This window comes from Hemiscyllium ocellatum, chromosome 18, assembly GCF_020745735.1.
Source record: "Hemiscyllium ocellatum isolate sHemOce1 chromosome 18, sHemOce1.pat.X.cur, whole genome shotgun sequence".
NCBI classification, from domain to species: Eukaryota; Metazoa; Chordata; class Chondrichthyes; order Orectolobiformes; family Hemiscylliidae; genus Hemiscyllium; species Hemiscyllium ocellatum.
The window spans coordinates 33,056,246-33,080,286 of record NC_083418.1 but is presented as its reverse complement, the minus strand read 5'-3'; the positions used below and the strand labels follow the sequence as shown (position 1 = coordinate 33,080,286).

The 24,041-nt window shown below is 41.3% G+C and overlaps 1 protein-coding gene across 3 annotated transcripts in view; it reads left to right on the top strand.

Annotated features, from left to right (window-relative positions):
- Positions 1 to 24,041, top strand: part of LOC132824409 (glycogen [starch] synthase, muscle-like) — a 79,652-nt gene that overhangs the window by 32,775 nt on the left and 22,836 nt on the right. For all 3 annotated transcript variants that reach the window (XM_060838844.1, XM_060838843.1, XM_060838845.1), the window contains exons 5-8: positions 4,602 to 4,746; positions 5,542 to 5,659; positions 7,580 to 7,700; positions 17,812 to 17,918. In XM_060838844.1, coding sequence (XP_060694827.1) covers positions 4,602 to 4,746; positions 5,542 to 5,659; positions 7,580 to 7,700; positions 17,812 to 17,918 — 491 coding nt within the window. The remainder of the gene's footprint in view (positions 1 to 4,601; positions 4,747 to 5,541; positions 5,660 to 7,579; positions 7,701 to 17,811; positions 17,919 to 24,041) is intronic.

The window sequence follows — 24,041 nt, the reverse complement described above, 5'->3', positions numbered from 1 at the left end:
ATCTGTCACTTCTCAGCCCATTGGCCCATCTGGTCAAGATCCTGTTGCAATCTGAGGTAACCCCCTTCACTGTCCACTACCCCTCCAATTTTGGTGTCATCTGCTAACTTACTAACTGTACCTCCTATGCTCGCATCCAAATCATTTATGTAAATGACAAAAAGTAGAGGATCCAGCACCGATCCTTGTGGCACTCCATTGGTCACAGGCCTCCAGTCTGAAAAACAACACTCCACCACCACCCTCTGGCTTCTACCTTTGAGCCAATTCTGTATCCAAATGGCTAGTTCTCCCTGTATTCCATGTGATCTAACCTTGCTAACCAGTCTCCCATGGGGAACCTTGTCGAACGCCTTACTGAAGTCCATATAGATCACATCTACTGCTCTGCCCTCATCAATCCTCTTTGTTACTTCTTCAAAAAACTCAATCAAGTTTATGAGACATGATTTCCCACACAAAGCCATGTTGACTATCCCAAATCAATCCTTGCCTTTCCAAATACATGTGCATCCTGTCCCTCAGGATTCCCTCCAACAACTTACCCATCACCAAGGTCAGGCTCACTGGTCTATAGTTCCCTGGCTTGCCTTTACCGCCCTTCTTCAACAGTGGCACCACGTTAGCCAACTTCCAGTTCCGGCACCTCATCTTTGACTATCGATGATACAAATATCTCAGCAAGAGGCACAGCAATCACTCTAGCTTCCCACAGAATTCTAGGGTACACCTGATCTGGTCCTGGGGATTTATCCACCTTTATGCGTTTCAAGACATCCAGCAATTCCTCCTCTGTAATAGGGACATTTTTCAAGGTATCACCATCTATTTCCTTTCAGTTTATATCTTCCATATCCTTTTCCACAGTAAATACTGATGCAAAATACATGTTTAGTATCTCCCCCATTTTCTGCGGCTCCAAACAAAGATTGCCTTGCTTTTCTTTGAGGGGTCTCTCCCTAGTTACCCTTTTGTCCTTAATGTATTTGTAAAAGTCCTTTGGATTCTCCTTAATTCTATTTGCCAAAGCTACCTCATGTTCCCTTTTTGCCCTCCTGATTTCTCTCTTAAGTATACTCCTCCTGCCTTTATACTCTTCTAAGGATTCACTCGATCTATCCTGTCTATACCTTGACAATATGCTTCCTTCTTTTTCTTAACCAAACCCTCAATTTCTTTAGTCATCCAGCATTCCCTATATCTACCAGTCTTTCCTTTCATCCTGACAGGAATATACTTTTTCTGGATTCTCATTATCTAATTTCTGAAAGTTTCCCATTTTCCAGCCATCCCTTTACCTGCGAACATTTGCCCCCAATCAGCGTTCGAAAGTTCTTGCCTAATACCGTCAAAATTGGCCATTCTCCAATTTAGAACTTCAACTTTTAGATCTGGTCCATCCATTTCCATCACTATTTTAAATATGATAGAATTATGGTTGTTGGCCCCAAAGTGCTCCCCCACTGACCCCTCAGTCACCTGCCCTCCCTTATTTCCCAAGAATAGGTCAAGTTTTGCACCTTCTCTAGTAGGTACTTCCACATACTGAATCAGAATATTTTCTTGTACACATTTAACAAATTCCTCTCCAACTAAATCCTTAACACTATGGCAGCCCCAGTCTGTGTTTGGAAAGTTAAAATCCCCTACCATAACTATCCCATTATTCTTACAGATACATGAGATCTCCTTACAAATTTGTTTCTCAATTTCCCTCTGACTATTTGGGGGGTCTATAATACAATCCCAATAAGGTGATCATCCCTTTCTTATTTCTCAGTTCCACCCAAATAACTTCCCTGGATGTATTTCCACGAATATCCTCCCTCAGCACAGCTGTAATGCTATCCCTTATCAAAAATGCCACTCCCCCTCCTATCTTGCCTCCAATTCTACCCTTCCTGTAGCATTTGTATCCTGGAACATTAAGCTGCCAGTCCTGCCTATCCCTGAGCCATGTTTCCATAATTGCTATGATATCCCAGTCCCATGTTCCTAACCATGCCCTGAGTTCATCTGCCTTCCCTGTTAGGCCCCTTGCTTTGAAATAAATGCAGTTTAATTTATTAGTTCTACCTTGTCCTTGCCTGCCCTGACTGTTTGACTCACTTCTGTTCTCAGCTGTACCTGTCTCCGATTGATCTCTTTCCTCACTATCTCCCTGGGTCCCACCCCACCACCTTACTAGTTTAAATCTTCCCAAGCATTTCTAGCAAATTTCCCTGCCAGTATATTAGTCCCCTTCCAATTTAGGTGCAATCTGTCCTTCTTGTACAGTCACTTCTACCCCAAAAGAGATTCCAATGATCCAAAAATGCAAATCCTTCTCCCATACGCCAGCTCCTCAGCCATGCATTCATCTGCTCTATCCTCCTACTCCTGCTCTCACTAGCTCGTAGCACTGAGAGTAATCCAGATATTGATACCCTTGAGGACCTCCTTTTTAAATTTCTGCCTAACTTTCTGTGATCTCCCTTCAGAATCTCAACCTTTTTCCTTCCAATGTCTTTGGTTCCAATGTGGACAATGACCTCTTGCTGGCCCCTCTCCCCATGAGAATATTCTGCACCCTCTCTGAGACATCCTTGATCCTGGCACGAGGGAAACAACACACCATTCTGCTTTTTCTCTGCTGGCCACAGAAACATCTGTCTGTACCTCTGACTACAGAATCCCCTAACACAATTGATCTCTTGGAAGCCGACGTATCCCTCATTACATTAGAGCCAGTCTCAATTCTAGAAACTTGACTGTTCGTGCTATGTTCCCCTGAGAATCAATCACCCCCTACATTTTCCAAAACAGCATTTTGTTTGAAATGGGTATATTCACAAAAGACTCCTGCACTAGCTGCCTACCTCTCTTACCCTTCCTGGAGTTAACCCATCTATGTGACTGTATCTGAGACTTTTCCCCCTTCCTATAACTGCCATCTATCACATACTGTTGCTGTTGCAAAATCCTCATCGCTTCTGTCTCTCCAACCGATTCACTCGATCTGATAAGATTTGCATCCAACAGCATTTGTGGCAGATATAATCCGCAGTAACCCTTAAACTCTCTTTAAACTCCCACATCTGACAAGAAGAACATATCACTGCAAAGGCTATTTTTGCTCCTTCACAATCTACAGACCCAGAAAATAACACTGTCTTATTCCTCTACAAACACTGCCCCAAGTTAAATTAATCGCTATAGCTTATATTTTAAGTTTAATGAAGAGACTTATCTCCAAAAACATATAATCAAGAAAGAATCCACTATACTCACTACTGCAACCTTTCTCTTCGACAGACTTAAAATAACAATGAACTTATCTGATTCTGTGCTGTTCCTCCCAGATTAGTTGTGAATTTCACTCTTTGTCAATTTTCCTAGATGCACTCCGATGTCCAGCGATACATGAATTCAAACAGCAAAGGTGGTAACTGCGCAGGTTCTCTCTCTCTCTCACCATGTGCTTCCTTTGTCTGCTCTTCTCCCTTTTAAACTGCTGTTGTTTTGACTTTTTTTCTCCAAAGTTCCAAAACAATGCAACAGCATATAAAACAGTAATTGCTGCTCCTCGAATTCGAGGAATTCAAATGAAGATCAGATGATCGGCTGCAAATTCAGGTTTGCATCCACGTGTCCTTGGCATAGAATCATATGATGAATGGAGGACCTTTGGCCTCTTGTTTCTTGACAGGTTCTTAGGGAGAGCTGTTTCATTTATCAACATGTCCTGCCATTTTTAGTAATTTCTGTGTCAGCCCTTTTGACCTGGTCTATCTATCAATCTTCTGTCCTATCAGTCTTGGCAATGGTTGTAGATAGCAACTTTCCGTCAATTGAATTGAAAACTGTTGTCAATTTAGGAAACACAATGACCATAGACATGGAATGACTGAAGAGGATAAAACAGTTAGTTAGTTTAACTGGCTTAGCCAGTTTTCCCCTCCTACCTGTTGTGTTGTCACTTAATGTATCCAAAGTTTGCACTTAGTCTTCCAACGGAGGTCAAACTCAAACTGAGTATTAACAACACTGGACTACAAGTAGGTCTTAAATCAAGCAATGAGTTGAGATGACATTGAGCAGAAACATTAACTCTATCCCATGCGCGGCAAGATGCTGCCAGGTCTGCTGACTGTTTCAGGTTGGTTTTGTTTCAGGTGTCCAGTTTCAGCAATATTTTGCTTTTGTAATCCAGACTGGAACTGATTTACTACATAAGGAGCACAATCATCTGCAATAATATTTTGGTAAAACTATTAACCTGCTTACATATTTCAACTCCCAGTTTCCCTTTGGCTCTGTGCATGCTGGCCTTTGTCCCTCTAATGCGTTATTTGCTTGAGAATATATGAGACGTTCAAATAGATTGGGAAGGGTTTTGTTTTCTGGGAATGCCAGCTTCATGAAGCCTGGGCTAGGGAGGAAAGGGAGCGATAGATGTTCCATATCGATGGACTGGCTGGTGACTTCCTTTCCTTTGTAGTATGCTTCATGTATCCTACCCATTATTTCCTGTTTGTGTTTGAGATTTGCTCAGTTCATGATTCCTCTTTTTATCTAAAATTGTGCACTTTCCTCATAGCTTGTTTCCTCTCTTGAAACAGTTTGATGTTGATAAAGAGGCTGGTTCAAGGCAGATTTACCATCGATACTGCATGGAGCGAGCTGCTATTCACTGTGCCCATGTCTTCACCACAGTGTCGGAGATAACTGCCATGGAGGCAGAGCATCTGCTGAAACGCAAACCAGGTGAGTTCACCTGAATCAGTCCTGTGTTTAGGAGTGCTTCTAATATTACTCTCTCGCTCTGTTTATTTATCCAATTATTTACTCCAGATCTGGGGAGCCAAATGACCACTTCGTTTTTTGTTATGTTTAAGGGGTTTATTCTGCCATTTTGCTAAAGAGTATCCCCTAAACAGATAATATGCAGCATTGTTGGTGTCTCTGCTCAAGTTCATATAGCTCTTGCACTGAGTGATGCAGCTATACTGTGCACAGGCTCTGGCTTGTCCTGAACCTATTTAACAAAGGCCACTTCCTCCTCGATAGTTAAAAACATGTCATTTGATAGACGAGTCAAGTAAAAGCAAAATACTGGAAATTTGAAACAATAACAAAAATTGCTGGAGAAACTCAGCATCAGTGGAGAGAGAAACAGAGGTAATATTTTGACTTCAATATGACTCTTCTTCAAAAGAGTCTACTTAAAATAAGGTTAATGTGAATCAGGTTAATGATTCAGTTTGATGACCTTAATTAAGATCATCGTCCTGAGAAATTGACTCTTTCTCTCACACCTACTTCCAGACATGCTAAATATTTCCAACCTTTTGTGCTTTTCTTTTAGCTTTACACTATCTGCAGCATTTTGATCCTACCAGACCAGCATAGTAGCATTGGAGTAATCACAAGAAAACATAAATATATCAAATTCTGGAAATACACAGTTTCTTGCACAACTATGTGCTCTAACTCAACTGGAGATTTTTACTGTGTTTTTTATATCTGCATGTTTTGAATTATTTTTTTTCTTCCTCTTAGATGTGGTCACTCCTAATGGACTCAACATAAAGAAGTTCTCTGCTATGCATGAATTCCAGAACCTACATGCACGCAGTAAAAGTCACATCCAGGAGTTTGTCCGGGGCCACTTCTATGGGTAAGCTCAAAACAAAGCAAGGACATGGTGTAAAGTAGGGAATTAGCCTCTTTTTTTTGATGTAGCGAGTTCACATTATGCTCCGTACTGGAAGGTGTTCCTGGGTGAAAATGTTATTTTAAGCACATTACCATAGAACAATGTCTCCTTCAGAACCCTTTCTTGAATAGGAAGTGGAAAATAACATTGAAAGCTATGAAGCAGTAGCTTTCAGATGTGTCAAAGATCTAAACTGGCATATCTTTGTGGAATCGACTTGATTAGTGTGGTTTTGACATAGTTATTTATGACGTTGTATGGTAGTGGGACACCCCTTTATATGAATAGACATTTACCTCACTGCCTCCATTTGCTGTCATTTGGAATGGCCTCATGTAATCGAGTAAGCTTTATGCTCATTTTGTATTGAGCTCAAGATATTGTAAAGGTGTATGATTTCGCAAGGAGTACATATCTTTTCCTTTTTAAAATAAAATGAACACTGAGAACAGTTACAACATATAGATAAGTGAAATCATCTGAATATGGCAATGGCACCCTAAGATGTAGAATCTCTACAGTGTGGAAACGAGCCCTTTGGCCCATCAAGTACACACTGACATCCGAAGAGTTACCCACCCAGTCCCCTAAATTTACCCAGACTAATGCACCTAACCTACACATCTCTGAACACGATGGGCAATTTAGCATGGCCAATTCACCTGACCTGTATCTCTTTGGATTGTGGGAGGAAACCGAAGCACCCAGAGAAAACCCACGCAGATACAGGGAGAATGTGCAAACTCCACACAGGCGGTCATCCGAGGCAGGAATTGAACCTGGATTCCTGGCACTGTGAGGCAGAAGTGCTAACCCCTGAGCCATCGTGCCACCCCGAAAGTGACTAATGTTGCAATTATTGCCTTTCCACATTTTGAAGAAGGCATAGTTGAATTTCCAATTGTAGCCCAGTTTTTAGCAAGTCTCATTGTGAGCAATGAGGTTGGAGATTGAAATCTTATTCAAGGACTTAAATACAAACTTCAGTAATGCACTGGAGTGATGGCCTTGAGGTGGCATTCCCCTTTTAGATGAGACCTTAACTTGAAACCTTATCAATCTGCTAGATGTCAAGGATAGATAACGAATATCCCATGATACTAATTCTAAGAAGAACAGGACTGGATCTGTTTTGTGGCTGACCTAGTATTTATCTGAAACAACATTGCAAAGAACGGAATCAGTGGTCATTAAATAATTAATGTTTGAGGGAGATGGCTGTGTTTAAATTGGTTGCTGCAGTTCTTACATTTCTGTAGTGACTAGGCTTCAAAACATACTTAATTGACTGTAAAGAATTTTGAGATATCCTGTGGTCATGAGAAATGTTATATGAATGCAAACCTTTAATTTATTCTGGTGGCAAAAATCAAAAGCTTACAGCATGGGAAATTACTGGAGCTAACTTGAATGTATACCTTTGATATTGATACTTCTTTGCACAGTGCACTAGTGCTGAAAGGATATTTAGCCACCTCCTCTATTGGGTGCTATTGATAGTTCTCTCTGCATCATGTACAAAGCACAGCATTAATTTGGTTTCTTTTACTTTGAATTTAGAGCTCCTTGATGTTGATTCTTCCTGAATGCACACACACAAGGGATCACAGATTTTGCCTTATCAGTTCATTATCTTTTCTCAGTGAGCACAAGATTATAAAATTATAAATAACAACAACAACAAAACCAGCAATTGCTAGAAAATATGGAAACCCAGTTTTTAAGAAGGGTCACTGTACTTGGCACGTTAACTCTGATTTCTCTCCACAAATGGTGCCAGACCTGCTGAGATTTTCCAGCAATTTCAATATTTATTTCTGATTTCCAGCGTCCACAGTCTTTTTGGTTTTTAATTATAAAATCATAATTATTTTTTCCCAGATGCCTGAACTTTGACTTGGATAAGACCTTGTTTATTTTCATCGCAGGAAGATATGAGTTCTCAAATAAAGGTGCTGACATGTTTCTGGAAGCTTTGGCCCGTCTAAATTATCTACTCAAGGTGAGAAGCAGAATCCAAATTGGATCATCCTTTGTTTGTTGTCAAGTATGAGCCTAGAAGCAGAAAATGTATTCCACCGAGCCAATTCCAAAGTCTTAGGAAACATGTTCCCGTAATATATGCTGCATTCTTCCATCAGCTTTTTTGTGATGATCCTTGACCAGCAATTGTCATACAGTGCTAAATAATCCAACGTTGAACAAAACGACACAAAACCAACTTGCACTGCTGTTGTGTCTTTATCAGAAAGACCCAAGGCACCTAATAAGAGCACAATCGGTAAAGATTTGACGTGGACCCAAAGCAGGGGACGAAAATCTTGGTCAAAAAGGAGCAGTTTAAAGAAAGAAAGTGAGGTAGAGTGGGAGAAGTAGTTTAGGGAGGTTATTGCAGAGCTTAAAGTCTAGGTAACTCCAAAATAAGCTGGCAAAGGTGGCGCAAATAAAAACAGGGGATGCACAAGTTGCCAGACTTGGAAGAGGGCCAAAGACCTTGCAGGCTTCTGGGGCTGAAGGGGATCGCACAAATATGGAAAGTACCAAACTGATGGAGGGTTTTGAAAGCGAGAATAAGGATTCTCAAAGTGAGTGGTTGCTAACAAGAATGGAAGTGGCGGATGAGCCTGATTGGAGTAAATTAAACCAAATTGTACAAAAAACAAGCATGATTTTTCAGTTGATAGCACATTCAAAGGTTTTGGAGAGCAATTTGAGGTTGGGTTGGAGTAGTGTCCTGGATGATGTTTGAGTCATGAACAGTTTTGAAAGAGAGCTGACCCCAACCCCATTCCACTGTGGTGATTAACCGAATTGTCTGCGATAGACATTCAATCTATTGCCTGACCCTATGGTGAGAAGATGAGGGGAATAGGGAAGACTGACTGGGGTGAGAAGTAATGGTTTTAATGGGAGCAAGAATATCAAATATAAAAGGAGAGCATGCAATTCAGCAAATTGGTAGCTGCAGAAATAAGATGGTGAATACTGGGCCAAACTATGGGTGTCTGAACTGGTAACTTAAATTTCACTGCTGTTACAAATTTTAAGTATTACAGTAGATCTTATTCATGATGTGGAGGAACCGGTGTTGAATTGGGGTAGACAAAGTTAAAAATCAGAGTAGTGCTGGAAAAGCACAGCAGGTCAGGCAGCATCCGAGGAGCAGGAAAATCGATATTTCAGGCAAAAGCTCTTCATTAGAATTCTTGATAAAGGGCTTTTGCCTGAAACATCGATTTTCCTGCTCCTCAGATGTTGTCTGACTTGCTGTGCTTTTCCAGCACTACTCTGATATAAACTCTGGTTTCCAGTGTTTGCATTCCTCACTTTTGCAAAGTTAAAAATCACACAACACAGGTCTAACAGGTTCATTTGGAAGCACTAGCTTTTGGAGTGCTGCTCCTTCATCAGGTAGCTATTGAGGCAGAATCATAGGACACAGGATTTATGTCAAAAAGATCAAAGTATTATACAACTGATGCAATGTATTGAACAAACCTAGGTTGCTGTTAAGTCTTTAGTCACTTAGACTGTGGTTGCAGGTTTCAATTCATATTTGATTAACATATTAATAATCAAAACCTGCAACCCATTCTAAGTGACTAAAGACTTAACAGCAATCTAGGTTTGATTAGATTCCCTACAGTGTGGAAACAGGCCCTTTGGCCCAACAAGTCCACAACCATCCTCCGAAGAGTAACCCACCCAGACCCATTCCCTTCTGACAAATGCACCTAACACTATGAGCAATTTAGCATGGCCAATTCACCTGGCCTGCACATCTTTGGATTGTTGAAGGAAACTGGAGCACCCGGAGGAAACCCTCGCAGACACGGTGAAAATGTGCAAATGCGGACAGTCACCCGAGGCTGGAATTGAACCTGGGTCGCTGGCGCTGTGAAGCAGCAGTGCTAACCACTGAGCCACCCTGCCACCTTTCAATATGTTTCATCAGTTGCATTTTACTTTGATCATTTACTATAAACTCTGTGTCCTATGAACCTGCCCAACTAGCTGCCTGACAAAGGAGCAGTGCTCTGAAAGTTTATACTTCCAAATAAACCTATATGGTCTTGTCTGATTTTTAGTGCCATAGAGATGTACAACATGGAAACAGATCCTTCAGTCCAACTCGTCCATGCCGACCAAATACTCCAACCCAATCTTGTCCCACCTGCCAGCATCTGGCCCATATCCCTCCAAAATCTTCCTATCCAGATGCCTTTTAAATGTTGCGATTGTACTAGCCTCCACCACTTCCTCTGGCAGCTGATTCAATACATCCTCTGCGTGAAAACATTGCCCCTTAGGTCTCTTTTATATCTTTCCCCTCTCACTCTAAACCTATGCTGTCTAGTTCTGGACTCCCCCACCCCAGGGAAAAGACTTTGTCTATTTGTCCTTTACATGCCCCTCATGATTTTATAGACCTCTATAAGGTCACCCCTCAGCCTCCAGCACTCCAGAGGAAACAGCCCAAGCCTATTCAACCTCTCCCTATAGCTCAAACCCTCTGACCTTGGCAACATCCTTGTAAATCTTTTCTCAATGCTTTCAAGTTTCACAACATCTTTCCAATAGGAAGGAGACCAGAATTGCATGCAATATTCCAACAGTGGCCTAATCAATGTCCTGTACAGCCACAACATGACTTCCCAACTCCTGTACTCAATACTCTGACCAATAAAGGAAAGCATACCAAATGCCTCCTCCACTATCCTATCTACTGCAACTCCACTTCAAGGAACTATGAACCTTATTCCAAGGTCTCTTTGTTCAGCAGCAATCCCTAGGACCTTACGTGTATAAGTCCTGCTAAGATTTGTTTTCCCAAAATGTGGCTCCTTGCATTTATCTAAATTAAACTCCATCTGCCAATTCTCAGCCCAATGGCCCATCTGATCAAAATCCCCTTGTAATCTGAGGTAACCTTCTTCACTGTCCACTACACCTCCAATTTTGGTGCCATTCGCAAACTTACTAACTATACCTCTTATGCTCACATCCAAATCATTTATATAAATGATGAAATGTAGTGGACTCAGCACCAATCCTTGTGGCACTCCACTGGTCACAGGTCTCCAGTCTGAAAAACAACCATCTTCCACCACCCTCTCTCTTCTACCTTTGAGCTAGTTCTGTCACCAAATGGCTAGTTCTCCCTGTATTCCCTGTGAGACCTAACCTTGCTAACCAGTCTCCCACAGGGAACCTTGTTGAACGCCTTACTGAAGTCCGTATAGATCACGTCTACCACTCTCACCTTCATCAATCCTGTTCATTACTTCTTCAAAAAACTCAATCAAGATTGTGAGACACAATTTCCCACACACAAAGCCGTGTTGACTATCCCTAATCAGTCCTTGCCTTTCCAACTACATGTACATCCTGTCCCTCAGTATTCCCTCCAACAACTTGCCCACCACCAACGTCAGGGTCACTGGTCTATAGTTCCCTGGCTTGTCTTTACCGCCCTTAATCAGTGGCACCACGTTTGCCAACCTCCAGTCTTCCGGCACCTCACCTGTGACTATCGATGCAAATATCTCAACAAGAGGCCCAGCAATCACTTCCCTAGCTTCCCACAGAGTTCTAGGGTACACCTGATCAGGTCCTGTGGATTTATCCATTTTTATGCGTTTCAAGACATTCAGCACTTCCTCCTCTGTAATATGAACATTTTTTGAGATATCACCATCTATTTCCCAACATTGTATATCTTCAATGTCATTTTCCACAGTACAAGCAGATGCAAAATACTCGTTTAATATCGTCCCAATCTGCGGCTCCACACAAAGGCTGCCTTGCTGATCTTTGAGGGCCATAATGTATTTGTAAAAACCCTGTGGATTCTCCTTAACTCTATTTGCCAAAGCTACCTCATGTCCCCTTTTAGCCCTCCTGATTTCTCTCTTAAGTATACTCCTACTGCCTTTATACTCTTCTAAGGATTCACTCGATCTACCCTGTCTATACCTTGACAATATGCTTCCTTCTTTTTCTTAACCAAACCCTCAATTTCTTTAGTCATCCAGCATTCCCTATACCTACCAGCCTTTTCATTCACCCTGACAGGAATATACTTTCTCTGGATTCTCGTCATCTCATTTCTAGGCTTCACATTTTCCAGTTGTCCCTATACCTGTGAACATCTGCCCCCAATCAGCTTTTGAACATTCTTGCCTAATACTGTCAAAATTGGCCTTTCTCCAATTTAGAACTTTAACTTTTAGATCTGGTCTATCCTTCTCCATCACTATTGTAAATCTAATAGAATTATGGTTGCTGGCCCCAAAGTGCTCCCCAAATAACACCTCAGTCATCTGCCCTGCCTTATTTCCCAAGAGTAGGTCAAGTTTTGCACCTTCTCTAGTAGGTACATCCACATACTGAATAAGAACATTTTCTTGTGCACACTTAACAAATTCCTCTCCACCTAAATGCTTAGCACTATGGCAGTCCCAGTCTATGTTTGGAAAGTTAAAATCCTCTACCATAACTACCCTATTATTCTAACATATAATTGAGATCTCCTCACAAATTTGTTTCTCAATTTCCCTCTGACTATTAGGGGGTCTATAATACAATCCCAATAAGGTGATAATCCCTTTCTTATTTCTCAGTTCCACCCAAATAACTTCCCTGGATGTACTTCTGGGAATATCCTCCCTCAGTATAGCTGTAATGTTATCCCTTATCAAAAACACGACTCCCCTTCCTCTCTTGCCTCCCTTTCTGTCCTTCCTGTAGCACTTGTATCCTGGAACATTAAGCTGCCAGTACTGTCCATAGAAATATCCTGTCCATATTTCTATAACTGCTATTATATCCCAGTCCCATGTTCCTAACCATGCCCTGAGTTCATCTGCCTTCCCTGTTAAGACACTTGTATTGAAATAAATACAGTTTAATTTATCAGTCCTACCTTGTTCCCTGCTTTGATCCTGCCTGCCCTGACTGTTTGACTCACCTTTGTTCTCAACTGTACCAGTCTCAGATTGATCTCTTTCCTCACTATCTCCCTGGGTCCCACCCCTTCACCCCCATCTTACTAGCTTAAATCCTCCCAAGCAGCTCTAGCAAATCTCCCTGCCAATATATTAGTCCCCTTCCAATTTAGGTGCAATCTGTCCTTTTAGTACAGGTCACTTCTATCCCAAAAGAGCTTCCAATGATCCAAAAATGTGAATCCTTCTCCCATACACTAGCTCCTCAGCCATGCATTCACCTGCTCTATCCTCCTATTTCTGCCTCATTTTAACTAAGTAGATCTTATTGGCAAGAATAGGCATATGTATATCTGCCCACTGAATTTCTCATCAGATTACAGATGATTTAATAAACATATGGAGAAAACTGACTGAGGAAGATACAACAAGATAAGAAAAGAGCATTTTATAAAAAAGTGTTTGGCTGATTTTTGCTGTTTTGACAAGTACCTTGCTGTTAGTGTTTGCCCACAAGATGGCAGGAAACAACAGCTTTTTACTCAGTTGGCATTATAACTACTAATGTGCTGTCCCTTCAAGATTTGGTTTGACTACGTATTTAATTTCTCTCTTTTGACCTAACTTGAAGCCATTGATACTTGCTGAGTTCGGTCCTGAAATGATGAGCTCCACCTTGAAGAGTCGGCAGCATAGAGCAAAGGAAATGGGACGAATTGGATAGCTCTTTCAAGGAGCTGCTGCAGCTACAATGATCCAATTGTTCTCCTCCTGTGATCTATCATCCTGTCAATTCAGATTTGCTCCATCAGTTGCTACCCTTGATATCTTATTCTATATGCTTCATAAACCTCTTGTGAAATTTCCAACAAATCTTATGAAACATTTGAATTTTATTACCAGCGATTATTTTTCTCCATCATTTCCCTGTGGAAATTTTGGAAGTTGCCTTCAGTCTTTTCCCTTTCAAGCAAGGAACTTTTGGGTTATTGGCCATTGTTTACAAAGGACCAAAGACAGATGTCTTAGAGAGATCAACCCCCACCTTCATCTACCTATTGCACTCCCAGCTGTCTTCCCTCCAGCCCTGCCTCCCTCCCATTTATCTCTCATTTCTCTTGCCATCACTGCCCCACCCCGCATTCCTGATGAAGAGCTTATGCTTGAAATGTCGACTCTCCTGCTCCTCTGATGCTGCCTGACCGACTGTGCTCTTCCAGCACCACACTTTTGACTATAGATTATAAGAGGTGTACCATTCTAAAAGTGTGGGACAAGATGAGGAGGCGAACCTCCTTGAAGAACAGGGTAAATCTCCCAAGCCCAGCTGGATCATAACCTCAACTCCAGGAACTGATACTATATTAGTTGCATTCTTCCAATTGATTGGTGACTGGTCCAGCATTCCTGACTGAGTGTCAGCTGTGCCTGAAGCAGCAGAAGCTGCTTCTGCTTTGTACTCTATCTTTCTGCTAACCATGCAGTATAGCATTGATATCAGATATCAGACCAGATATTATGCGCCTTCTTCATGTGATTTTAGCATTGGTGGACAGAAAATTGTTCAAGAGGTAAGTGGTCTACCACCTATCCAGTCCCTCATCTCGAGCTTATCCCATAATATGGAAGGTGGGCTGGTTATTGAGATCAGCACAAATCCTTCATCGGAAATGAGGCTTGTGGGCCAGGGCTGAGAGATAAGTGGGAGGGGGAGGTGGGGTTGGGGGGAAGTTAGCTGGGAATGCGATAGGTAGATGAAGGTGGGGGGGAAGGTGATAGGTTGGAGAGGAGAGTGGTGCGGATAGATGGGAAAGGTAATGGACAGGTCAGGAGGGTGGTGCCAAGTTGGAGGCTTGGGACTAGGATAGGTGAGGATCAGGGATTGTTGGGGAAGAGTGGAGTTCGAGACTGAATGTGTGGGAAGTGGAGGAGATGCACTGAAGGGCATCGTCAACCATGTGGGAGGGGAAATTGTGATTTTTGGAGAAGGAAGCCATCTGGGATTTTCTAAAGTGAAGTTGGTCATCCTGGGAATAGATGCGGTGGAGGTGGAGGAATTGCGAATAAGGAATGGTGTTTTTACAGGAGGTAGGGTGGGAGGAAGAGTTGTCTAGGTAGCTGTGGCTGACAGTGGGCTTGTCGTGGATGTCTGTGGTTAATCGGTCGCTGGAGATAGAGAGGTACAGGATCTCCCTCCCAAATAGTACTGTGGGGGTACTAGAAACACTAGATGAACAGCTAACAACATCTCACATGTAAAAACTGCCTTTTTCCCATCTCTTTAGAGGTAGTGACTTTAGTTCCTTGTACATGATATCCTCTTCGGTGATCACTTTATCTCTGTATATCTAATATGCTCTTACAGCAACTATGTGTTCTTATTGGTTTCAGGCCATCCTTCCATCTCAACTTCCTGGAGTACTTGATATGTTGCATCTCATTTTGTAGTTTTATTTTATCTTAGCAAAACGCTTGTCTGTCAGTTTCAATGTTTCTGCAGAGTTGATAAACTCCAGAAGGTGTTATGCTGTTGCTTTACCTTGTATCTAACGTTTTCACACACTGCACTGGCATCATCAACATCTCATATTCTGGTTTCTTTTATTGTGACTACACAGCTATGGACAAGCAGATTTTTTAACGATTGCTTCCATTCCTGGAGTATCTTTCACTACATTTTGCTATATACATTGATGCTCTTCTAGCACAATAGAATACCAAGCAGAATGCACACTCATATACCTTCCAGATTGCATCAAGATATAATAAACAACTGCTTCTATCATCCAACTTTTGTTGCCAGTATCAGTTCTTTGCACCAAAGGTAGGATTTATTTAATTGTAGAGGTGTTTAGTAATTTCAACCCATGAAAACCTAGCTTTAATTTTTAACCTATATCCAATTGCTCTAGACTTGTCAATCAGTGAAAGCTGTTTCTTTAACTACCCTGTCAGGTTCCTCTTAGTATCTTTTGATATTAATAAAAATGTGAGAAAATCTCCAGTAAACTGAAGTTTCACGTATATGACCCCAAATTATGTCATCTTCATTCCAAATTTAACGTTAAGGGTTTAGGTATCATTCTGGTAACTTTACACTGCACTCCCTGCAAGGTGAATATATTCTTCCAAAGATATTGTGCCTGGAGCTGTTAATAGTCCTGAATAAAAGATTGATACTTCCATGAGTAAAGTGTGACTTTTAGCCCATTATATTTAATTAAGATTTGTAAATATAAAGGCCATCATTATCGTAGATGTTTTAATTTTTTTCTACGTCTTCTACAGTTTACCAGATCATGCATATGAATCCCTCACTTGGCTTGGACCTCCTGTGGTCCCAAGTTTTCACTGTTTAGTTGTCTCAAGCATAGAGGTGCTCAGAACTATTTTTCTGACTAAAATAAATTGACTTCAAAATGAAACAGAATCACTTGTCCTGAGATGCAGACTTCAGTTTGTAAAAATGGCATATGTGATATTCGCATTAAATATGGGTCTAGATTAGAGTGGCGCTGGAAGTGCACAACAGGTCAGGCAGCATCCGAGGAGCAGGAAGATCGATGTTTCGGCAAAAACCCTTCATCAGGAATGAGGCAGTGGACCTCTTGGGTGGAGAGATAAATGGGAGAGGGTGGTGCTGGGGAGAAGATAGCCAAGAGTACAATAGGTGGATGGAGGTGGGGATGAAGGTGATAGGTCAGAGAGGAGGTGGAGCAGGAAGGAAGATTGGCAGGTAGGACAGGTCCATGCCCCCCAACAACCCACCGCCCCCTCCTGGCACCTTCCCCTGCCACTGCAGGAATTGCAAAACCTGCACCCACACCTCCCCCTCACCACCATCCAAGGCCCCAAAGGAGCCTTCCACATCCATCAAAGTTTCACCTGCACATCCACCAATATCAGTTATTGTATCCGTTGGTCCCGATGTGGTCTCCTTTACACTGGGGAGACTGGATGCCTCCTAGCAGAGCGCTTTAGGGAACATATCCGGGACACACACATCAATCAATCTCACTGCCCCTTGGCCAAACATTTCAACTCTCCCTCCCACTCTGCCGAGGACATGCAGGTCCTGGGCCGCCTCCACCACCACTTCCTCACCACCTGACACCTGGAGGAAGAACACTCATTTTCCGCCTTGGAACACTTCAACCCCAGGACATCAATGTGGACTTCACAGTTTCCTCATTTCCCCTCCCCACCTTACCCCAGTTCCAACATTCCAGCTCAGCACCGTCCTCATGACCTTTCCTACGTGCCACCTATCCGCTCCACCCTCCACTCTGACCTATCACCTTCATCCCTACCTCCATCCATCTGTTGTACTCTTGGCTACCTTTTCCCCAGCCCCACACCCACCCATTTATCTCTCCACCCAGAGGTACCCTGCCTCACTCCTGATGAAGGGCTTTTGCCCAAAATGTCAATTTTCCTGCTCCTCAGATGCTGCCTGACCTGCTGTGCTTTTCCAGCACCACTCTAATCTAAAATGATTTCCAGCAGCTGTAGTCCTCACTTTTGGCTTTCTCATTAAATGTGCCATTTGGCTTCTGTGGCTGAGTATAGGCATCTACATAATCCTAACATTTCACTGGGGAATATCCATTAAACCGTTACAATAGGAATCATCTTGTAGGTCTCTTAGGAGTAATATTCTAATGGGCCAACAAACCTCTCATCGTTTGCAGTAATAGCTGAAAATGCAAAGAATAGAGCAGTTTCACAAATGTGAAGAAATCTTTTTATTCATTACTTAACAGGACTGCCAGCCAAGGTTAGCATTACATTCTTAAAGCAGCCTGCAACTTAAAAATGAACCAGGTCATTAATAAATCCATCAAGTGCAGAATTCATTTATTTATTGGCAGAAGTTCCATTTTTCTGCACCTTCAGTTTTCTTCTGAAGACTGTCCGCTGCAGGAGTTTAACTCCACAGATGCGAAGAAGAATCCAGTATAATACCCTTGTGGGCATTCTTAATGCCATTTATTTGCACTTTATATTTGTCCCTGTGTACTGAGGGCAACGGGATGTTATGAAATAAGAAAAATAATATGCGCAGGTTAGAGCTGCAAGTTAACATTCACTAACGTACTATTACTTTTGAACAGTTCATTCAGCCTGAAAAGTAAGACCTCACTTAATGTTTCTGCTCTGAAACAGGCAAACCGAAGTGAAGTAACGGTGGTTGCATTTTTCATCATGCCTGCAAGGACCAATAACTTCAATGTGGAAACACTTAAGGGGCAAGCAGTACGAAAACAACTTTGGTAAGGAAAACACGCACTGAAAATACTCCCCAAGAAGGGTAGCAGTTATGTGTAAAAGTCACTGAAATGATGATTTAAAAGAATACTAGATTACAGTAGAACCTGTGGGTAACACATAGAAGTACAACTTGTATTTGTAATGATATTGGAGCCTAGTCATCGAAAGATGAAAATTCTAACAAACTCTGAATGAGAACGTGAAATCCAACTGCTCATCTTTAATAATCTTAAGAGAAGGAAGAGCACTGTTAGTTAAATTGCTTGGATGACTATGGAACCATTTGGACCTTTGGATGTTTTGATTTGGATTCACAGCAGATTTACTCCAAAAATAGACTGAGGGGAGGTCTTCATTTTGTAATGGTGTAAGATAGGGCAGCAGCCTATCTTGTGGTTTCCCCCAATTTTCTGTTTCATTACCATCCGCAAAAACAAACCCTGCCAGATAAAAAAAAAAGGGGCTGCCTATTTGCTATCATCACCAAATTAACATTATTGTGAAATCTCAAGATTTATCCCCAACATCTTAATAAAAACCGAAAGTTGTGTTCCAGTGCCTGCTATGGGTGGGATAATTTGCCACTGATCTCATGGTTACGGTCCAATTACAGAGGAAGGGAACAGGGCCAGTTTCACTTTCCAGGCAGGAACTGGACACTTAAAGGAAACAACAGAGAACCCAACACAATTTCTGAGTCGCCCCGAGTTTTCAATAAGTGAGGCAAACTGCTTGCACCTACTTTCTGCCTCTTGGCCTTAATTATGCTGCTTTCTGTCATTGTGTGCACAGTGGTAAGCTGCTAATCCTTGTATGTGATAAGGATTCAAAACTGTTACCCACTTCCACTCTTGCAGAAGAATTGTATGCAGGAAATCAGCCTAGAAAGGTTCTGCTACTTTAAACCCCGTGTCCTAAGAAATTAAGTGTCACTGAAATCATAGGAAGATGATTAGTGGCTAGCATTGAAATAGAAAGGCTGGGGACTTGGCACGCCTGGATTTGCTAGCATTTCCTCTTTGTCCTTTCTTGACTCTCTCCGTAATGTAACTCTACCTTCTAAATGTGACGTGGGGCACTGAATCATTGCATCGTCAGAACTGCCAGTGCTTCCCTTTGCAATTACATTCTAACGGTTGTCCCACACCTTTTTTCAGCTTATCAGCACTCTACCTCCCCATTTTCTTAAGTGGCTGCCTATTTCAGCACATCATATACCTTAATTAAACAAAATGCTACAACTTACATGCTAATCTACATTTTGTCCCTGAGTCCCAATATTCCTGAACTTTGATGGCTTTACTCAGTTTCTCTGCCTCAGGAAGTTAATTTCAAATTGCATTTTCAGTTTCAAACACCTTCAAGACCTCAATCCAACCAGCTTTATCATCACCTACCACTTTATCTCCCCCATGTCTCCAGTCCTCTAACACCACAGTTCTCCATATTTCTCCACACACTCTTTGCTCCATCACTGGTTGTTCAACAACTCTGTTCTCCTACAGTTAGTACTATCGCCTTTACCTTGTCAAATCTCAAACGGCTTTAACAAATCCTGTTAAAACTCTTCTCATAGATTGAGCCATTGATTCCTTCCAAAGCATCTCCATTTCCACTCCACTCTGCATCCTTTTTTTTATTTCTCTTCTAAAATGCAAATCACTAAGATAGCTTTCATATGTGTGGATTGCTATAAAACTTTATTGTTACGTATTTAATTTACAAGAAATTTTGCTAAGATTTGATTTAAAAAAGTAACATAGTTTCTCTTCCTGTTGGCTATCGTACTCTACTAGAGCTAGTGATCCATTTATCTCAACTTGCTATAGAAGCCAGATTTGACTTGAATTTAAAGATCTGTATTCATTCAAACAAGAAACTGCATTGAAGTCTATGACCTTTTGCACTTTTTCAGCTCTAGATTGTTCTTCTCTAATTTGAATGGCAGTTTTCATACAAACAGCTGCAATGTCAACTAGAGTATTTATGAAGGTGGTGAACAATACCACCTCATGCATGGCCTTACAAAAAAAAATGCACAGTTTGCGATACACCAGTAACATGCAGATAACTTCCCTCCTCTACTTTCTGTACCTAAAATTTCTTGCTCTTCTCTTTCAGTTGGTCTTGAAAAGCTCAAGTATTTCAAGTTCTGACTACATATGCAACACAAATGTGTTTTAGGCTTTTTTGTATGAAAGACCTCATTGTTATTATTTAATAAGCATCTTCATTCAGAGTAACTACATTAAGATGAGTGAGAGTTTTAGCACCTGCCTGTGGGCATTGGAACAAAGAAGCATAGTTTTCTGTCACAATGTACGTTATCCATCATTTGTATTCATGATTTATGGGTGTATTTCTTGTTTCTGAGTCAGATAGTCTGGTATTTGAATTACATGAAGTATCAAAGCCTATGTTTTGTTGTTGATTCTGAACAATAGTGGGGGTGGGCTTTATGCTGCCTGTGGTACTCAATGCTGACTCAGGTAACTTTGTTGTTTTTGTTGAATCAAAAAGAATTTTGGTTTTGTTAGGAGGGAGGGAGTTGACTGGTACAGGGATATTAGGACTGTTTTCAGTAGCAAAGCATAGCGAGATATTTCTGGACAAGAAAGGTGTGTTGGAGATTTGTTTAATGCTACAAGTTTGCATATTGTGTCTTAGCCCGGTGACTTGCCTGAATTCACTGAACTCATTAAACTTTTGAATCTTTTTGCCTTTTTATGCAATCCTGAAACATGGCATGTTCCTTTTATCTCCTTTCTTCTGACCATTTAAAGTCCAAACATCCTTCCATATGAAATTACTTGTGATAAAAGTGCACTTCTTTTAAGTGTATTGTGTTTGCTGCTCATCAATATGACCATCTCTATTGTGGGGAGTCCAAGGACAGATTGCATGACCACTTTGAAGAATAACAGCATTCAGTTGATTTCATGTCACTTTTATTTAATTTCCACTGCTCTCTTAATCTGGCTTTTCTGTTCTTGGTCTCCTGTGTCACTCTAGTGAAGCTCAATGTAGGTTTGACAAACAGCAGTTTACCTTTGTGATGATGCTGCTCCTTTATCAAGGTTATGTTGTCCTTTTTTTCAAAAGGGGTTGTAAAAGGCAGAGGTGTCAACATGACCACCAGGCTCTGCCTAAGTCAACAATCAGGGGAGGCCATTAGGTTTTTTTTAAACACTTGTACAAAGAAAGGGGAGAGGCCAGTTCTCCCAGGTCAGGGATTTTTATGGTTTGCTTTTGGTTTAGAAAGTGATGGGGACAGAGAAGCAGTTACAATGGAGAGAGGTTCCATGCTTCAGAGAATGATCCCAGGCTGATCCTCTTCCTCTCCTTCTCTCTGACATCTCTCCTGTAAGAACCTGTGTTTGAATTTACTTTCTTTTCACAAAGGGTGAATGGAGATGTTGCAGGAAATTGGAACAGCTTCTTTGTTAAGTTGCAGGGTTATCATGTTTGTTGGGTTTTCAAATAAGTGTTAATCTAAATTCTGTTTTCATTTGCTTGTGTTTCATTCGATGGTGTGTAATTAAATTTTGTATTAATTGAAGCCAAGTGGCTTAACCAGCTGCACCACTCCTGAAATATCCACCTTTTATCTGCCTAAACCATCTAGAAAAGTTAGAGTCTGGGTTACCTTCCTGAAATGTTCTGAGAGGGTCTGGTCTGGTCCATAACACCTTTGAGTTAAGCACTTCACAGCCTTCTGGACTCAACAATGAATTCCATTATTCAGACTATGACCTGTCCCCTCACTTTGTCTCATTTAACTTTGTTTTTTGGACAGCAGCTGTTGACAGTGATAAAGTCTTCAGATTCACATCCTCTCAAGACACAGATTTTATTTCTTTGCTTGTCCAATTTCCATCCTTCTTTATGTTTATGTTGCACTATCTTGCCTTTTGTCCATTTAGCTTGTATTTCTGTCACCTTATGACAGAGTTAATAAGACAAAACAATGGAATATATAATACCTTCACTTTGGCACAGCTGGTTTTGAGAACACATCTTCAGATAATCTGAATGATGACCCCCAAAGTGCTGACCAATAGAAAGCTAATTTCCCAATCTCCATTTGACGCAGTTTCACTGCAAATTAGAGACAAAGAGAATGAAACTTTTCCCCAGTAGAATTCGTTAAAAATTGAAGCCCATTTGTTCCACTTCTCTCCAACCTCATAAAACGTGGGCTAATAATTAATTATTTCAAGGTAAGTCAAACCAGAAGGACAAAAAGGAAAACTTAAATGGCTGAAAATAAATTGTAAAAAATAATCAAATTGTTTTTTTTTAAAAAGTGCTGACAAAAGATTCAAGTGCTTCCAACATTATTTATTATTATTAAATTAGGTGAGACAGAAGTATGGAAGTTCAGGATCGATTGGGGTTAGATATTACTTCTTTTGGTTTTCATCTACTTTTATTGATGTTATTTAGATTTAAATATATTTAACCTTGCCTCACCTGTCTTCTGCACCCCCTCACCCTGAAACATCTAGTTTCGGACTTGGAAAAAAGAGGCAATAAGAGATAACCACAGTTAAAAAGTTGAGAAGGCAGGTTCCTGCCATTGCTACATAGATTAGATTACTTAGTGTGGAAACAGGCCCTTTGGCCCAACAAGTCCACACCGACCCTCCAAAGAGCAACCCACCCAGACCCATTCCTCTACATTTACCCCTTCACCGTGGGCGGCACGGTGGCACAGTGGTTAGCACTGCTGTCTCACAGCACCTGAGACCCGGGTTCAATTCCCGACTCAGGCGACTGACTGTGTGGAGTTTGCACGTTCTCCCCGTGTCTGCGTGGGTTTCCTCCGGGTGCTCCGGTTTACTCCCATAGTCCAAAGATGTGCGGGTTAGGTGAATTGGCCATGCTAAATTGCCCGTAGTGTTAGGTAAGGGATAAATGTAGGGATATGGGTGTGTTTCGCTTCGGCGGGTCAGTGTGGACTTGTTGGGCCAAAGGGCCTGTTTCCACACTGGAAGTAATCTAATCTAATCTAATCTAAACTGCAGGCAATTTAGCATGGTCAATTCACCTAACCTGCACATCTTTAGACAGTGGGAGGAAACTGGAGCACCTGGAGGAAACCCACGCAGACACAGGAAGAATGTGCAAACTCCACGCACAGACAGTTGCCCGAGGCGGGATTAGATTAAGAATTCCATTATACAAGAGGTTTATGGTTCTGTCCACATAAAGGATGTCTGAGATGATTACCGTGGTCTTTTAATTATGATTCATAGGTATGCATGCTTAGGTTTCTGTTCTGACTATATACTTATAAAATTCATCTGCTTAAGAGCATCAAGCTCCTTTTCATAAGCAACAGTTAAAGGATCCAGGTGATGTCTGTATTTTGATCTGATGAAATATGTTTCAGTTCGACTTTGTAGCGTGTAGTTTGGAAACAAATGTTTGAGTGCCCAAAGTAAATGAATAACCTAGCCTGAGTCTGAAGTGAGTATCCTTTGAACAGAATGTTAAACCAAGAACCTGTTTGTCTTGTTAAATATCGTTTGACAATTTTTGAAGAATAGGGAATCTTTCCTGAACCAATACAGCCAAAAGGTTCAATGGTCAATCAACTTATCGTTGTTTGCTAAATGATCCTAGTTGAAATGCCTGACTCATTTGTTTGCTTAATAGTAGTCAGTACACTTTGAGAGTGATTTGTTGTGTGAATTGATAGGTAATGCTGGTTTATTTTGTTTACTAAATTTATGAAGGTAACTAGTGACATCTGGCTGGTATTTTTGTGACGTATAATTGACAACATTTAGACAAAATGCACAATTGATTATAAGGATACAATCACTTTGTCCTTTTCCTCTCACCCTGAGGGTGAAATAACCTGTTCATGAATGCAATAGAAGGTGGGCTGCTCTACCCCTTCATGACACATTCAACAAATGTGTAGATTTGCAACTTCACAATATGTTCATATGATAGCAGCAGTAGCTTGTGCTCAGGGGTTTAGAACCTGAGCAGCCATTGGCGTCACGGTGGCACATCCGAGAGAATGAGATAACACATTTATAGATGCGGTCACCCACAGTTTTAATTCTATGCAAGCACAAAGGGAAAGGGAGGCTGACAGTTAACAAGGAGTC